Below are 3,999 nucleotides of genomic sequence, written 5' to 3' on the forward strand. Positions count from 1 at the left end.
CGCCCATAGCAAGCCTGTGTTTCCCAGGTGCCCGAGAGAGAAGCCACCGTGGGCTGAGGCCAAGGAAATCCTGCGGGAGGGTGGAATGTGGGCAGCTGCAAGGACCCTCTGTGTCCCTGGCTGGGCGGGGAGAGCTGAGATCCTCCTCAGGTACCACGAGATGGGCTGAGCGGCTGGGAGAGCTGCACGTGGAACTGGGTTCCTCTGCTCTCAGCAGTGTCCGGGTTCTTTTGGGGAACAGCACAGTGTGATAGTCCTCCAGCTCAGAAAGGTGCCGGCACCGGGCAGCTGAGCCCGGGGCTGACGGACAGACCGGCTGTCCTCACGCTGCTCGAAGGGACAGTCCCTTTGCCGGCCACGGTTTCACTTGGAGCGCAGCAGGAACGACAAAGATTTCTGCCTTAAAAGCACTCCTGCCCTCGGGTGTGGGGGGACAAGAACAGAACAAACAAAACAAAATCCCCACAGCTCTGCTCTGCCACCAGGTGAATTGGGAGCAACAAAGCTGCAAAGCTCTTTGATATCAAAAGTGAATTTAATCTGAGATCACCCCGTGTTCCTCCTGACCTGCAGACACAGGGCAGGACTGAGTCCTCCAGAGCCCACAGCACAGCGTCCTGCTCCTTGGGGCATCCTCGGCCAGCACCAACCACAGCTCATGAAAGGCACCGGCCAAAGGTCTTCCCGAAAGGGGACAGTCAGTCTTGGAGGTTTCTGTGAGAAACAGCACAGATTTTGCTCAGATAAATATGTCCTTAGTGATGCATTTTCCTCCTTGGACAGGCTCCCATGCCCAGAGGAAGCAAATGTCCAACGGCAGCTCCATCACCCAGTTCCTCCTCCTGGCATTCGCAGAGACGCGGGAGCTGCAGCTCTTGCACTTCGGGCTCTTCCTGGGCATCTACCTGGCTGCCCTCCTGGGCAACGGCCTCGTCATCACCGCCATAGCCTGCGACCACCGCCTCCACACCCCCATGTACTTCTTCCTGCTCAACCTCTCCCTCCTCGACCTGGGCTGCATCTCCACCACTGTCCCCAAAGCCATGGCCAACTCCCTCTGGGACACCAGGGCCATCTCCTACCCAGGGTGTGCTGCACAGGTCTTTTTTTTTATCTTCTTGATCTCAGCTGAGTATTTTCTTCTCACTGTCATGGCCTACGACCGCTACGTTGCCATCTGCAAACCCCTGCACTACGGGACCCTCCTGGGCAGCAGAGCTTGTGCCCACATGGCAGCAGCTGCCTGGGGCAGTGGGTTTCTCACTGCTGTGGGGCACACGGCCAGCACATTTTCACCACCCCTCTGCCAAGGAAATGCTGTGGACCAGTTCTTCTGTGAAATCCCACAGGTCCTCAAGCTCTCCTGCTCAGATGCCTACCTCAGGGAAGTTGGGCTGATTGTTGTCAGTGTCTGTTTAGGACTGGGGTGTTTTGTTTTCATCATGGTGTCCTACGTGCAGATCTTCAGGGCGGTGCTGAAGATCCCCTCTGAGCAGGGACGGCACAAAGCCTTTTCCACGTGCCTCCCTCACCTGGCCGTGGTCTGTCTCTTTGTCAGCACTGCCATCTTTGCCTACCTGAAGTCCCCCTCCATCTCCTCCCCAGCTCTGGACCTGGTGGTGGCAGTTCTGTACTCAGTGGTGCCTCCAGCAGTGAACCCCCTCATCTACAGCATGAGGAACCAGGAGCTCAAGGATGCCCTCAGAAAACTCACCCAATGGACGCTGTTTCCCTGACAATAGCCCGTCTCCTCTCCACATTTCCCAGAGTTTCTCTTAGGCCAGGAGTCTACTTTTTTCCCTTGTGATAATCCTCCTTGTAGAAATGTTTCTGGGCTTATGCTCCTTGGATTGAGGTGTGATCCAGTTGTGTCTGACCCTCGCACAACACTGTGTCAGGTGTGGCCTGTCCGATAGCAGCTCTTCAATCAAAGGGCATCTCCCAGCTGCAGTGCCTGAAGGCTGGGCTCTTCCTCCAAAGGTGCTGCCAATAAAATGTCTAAGGAACTGGTCTATTAAACGGTCTGTTCTCCCTGTGATGTGAGTTAAGCTCACGGTACCACTGGGTCCCATGGGAGCAAAAGTTCTGGTTTTAAAGGCTCTTGGTGCCCAGTGGTAGTGGAGATGGTGCATGGGTCAACAAGTTTCCTAGATTGCACTGGGGAGCTGAGCACCGGACACAGCACTCCAGATGTCACCTCACCAGTGCTGAGTAGAGGGGAAGGGTCACCTCCCTCCACCTGCCAGCAATGCTTTTCCTAATGCCGCCCAGGAAGCTGTTGGCCTTTACCAAGACCATGCAGTGATAGGTTATGCTCAGCTGCTTGTCCTCTGGGAATCAGAGAATCCTTGGGTTGGAAAGGACCTTCTCAGGTCATCTAGTCCAAGGCCCCTGCAATAAGCAGGGACATCTCCAACTAGAGAAGGTTGCTCAGAGCCCCTTCCAACCTGACAATGAATGTTCCCAGGGCTGAGGCATCTGCCAGCTCTCTGGGTAACCTGTGCCTGTCATTCACCACCCTTACTGTGAAAAATGTCTTCCTCTGTCTAGTCTAAATCTACCCTCTTTTAGTTTAAAACTGTTACCCGTTGCTCTGTTGCTAGAGGCCCTGCTAAAAAGTCTGTCCCCATCTTTCTTAGAAGCCTACTTAAAGTCCTGAAAGGCTCCAATAAGGTGTCCTGGAGCCTTCTCTTCTCCAGGCTGAACAACCCCAACTCTCTCAGCCTGTCCTCACAGCAGAGCTGTTCCAGCCCTCTGATCATCTTTGTTGCCTCCTCCTAACCTGCCCGAACAGGTCCATGTCTTTCCTGTGCTGAGGGCTCCAGAGCTGGATGCAGTGCTCCAGCTGGGGTCTCACCAGAGCGGAGCAGAGGGGCAGAATCCCTTCCCTCGACCTGCTGGCCACGCTGCTTTGGATGCAGCCCAGGATACGGTTGGCTTTCCGGGCTACAAGCGCACATTGCCGGCTCATGTCCAGCTTTCTGTCCACCAGTATCCTCAAGTCCTTCTTGGCAGGGATGCTCGCCATCCCTTCATGCCCCAGCCTGTGCTGATACTGGGGGTTGCCCCAGCCCAGGTGCAGGACCCTGCACTTGACCTTGTTGAACCTCATGAGGTTCACATGGGCCCATTTCTCCAGCTTGTCCAGGTCCCTCTGGATGGCATCATGTCCCTCAAGCGTGTCAACTGCACCACTCAGCTTGGTGTCCTCTGCAAACTCACTGAGGACACACTGGATCCCACTGTCTATGTCACTGATGAAGATATTAAAGAGTACTGGTGCCAGTATGGACCCCTGAGGGACACCACTCATCACCAATCTCCATCTCGACATTGCGCCATTGACCACTACCTGCTGGATGTGACCATCCAACCAATTCCTCATCCACCCAACAGTACACCCATGAAATCCATATCTCTCCATTTTAGAGAGAGGGATGTTGTGGGGGACCATGTCAAAGGCCTTATAGAATCCAGATAGATGCCATCGGTAGCTCTTCCCTTGGACAGTCCACACGCCGGAGAAGTAAGGATAGCCCTGCACTAGCCAGATCACACCAGTGTCCCAGCCCCGCCAACACCTCTGTGAAACCCTCCCCTCCTCTGGCACCGGGATAAGGAACTGCAGCCAGACCGACTCCAGGGACGCCTGGATCAAGAAAGAAGCAGAAGGATGACAACACCACAGATTTAGCCTCGCTTTGCAAAACAGCCGCTCGCGTGGGCGGGGGGTGCGTGTGTGTGTGTTAAGTAGCAATTGGTCAAATCAGTTTGGACCTGAACACGTGAAAGGTGTAAGAACCGTGCGTGACACCGCATTCGGGATGCCCCAGTCTGAACGGGACAGCTCGCGTGCACGAATGCAACAATTCCTCCTGTAACGCTAGACTGGGCGTCCAAGCTCTCTCCTCGGTGGGCAGGGGTCTGTTGCCAAATTTTTGTGAAAGCTCTCCATCGTGGCCACAGGGTCCTGGCCCCATTCCTTCCCCTTGCACAGGA

The 3,999-nt window shown here is 55.1% G+C and overlaps 1 protein-coding gene across 1 annotated transcript; it reads left to right on the forward strand.

Moving 5' to 3' along the window:
- Nucleotides 1-705: 705 nt before the first annotated feature.
- Nucleotides 706-1,736, forward strand: LOC309416445 (olfactory receptor 14A16-like; the record flags this gene model as incomplete). The annotated part of the gene is made up of 1 exon (XM_082015993.1): nt 706-1,736. Exon 1 carries the CDS (start codon nt 750-752, stop codon nt 1,734-1,736), a length of 987 nt encoding a protein of 328 aa, XP_081872119.1. The 5' UTR covers nt 706-749.
- Nucleotides 1,737-3,999: the final 2,263 nt, after the last annotated feature.

The sequence above is a fragment of the Phaethon aethereus genome (genome assembly GCF_964289735.1).
Source record: "Phaethon aethereus genome assembly, contig: HAP1_SCAFFOLD_108, whole genome shotgun sequence".
Lineage (NCBI taxonomy): Eukaryota > Metazoa > Chordata > Aves > Phaethontiformes > Phaethontidae > Phaethon > Phaethon aethereus.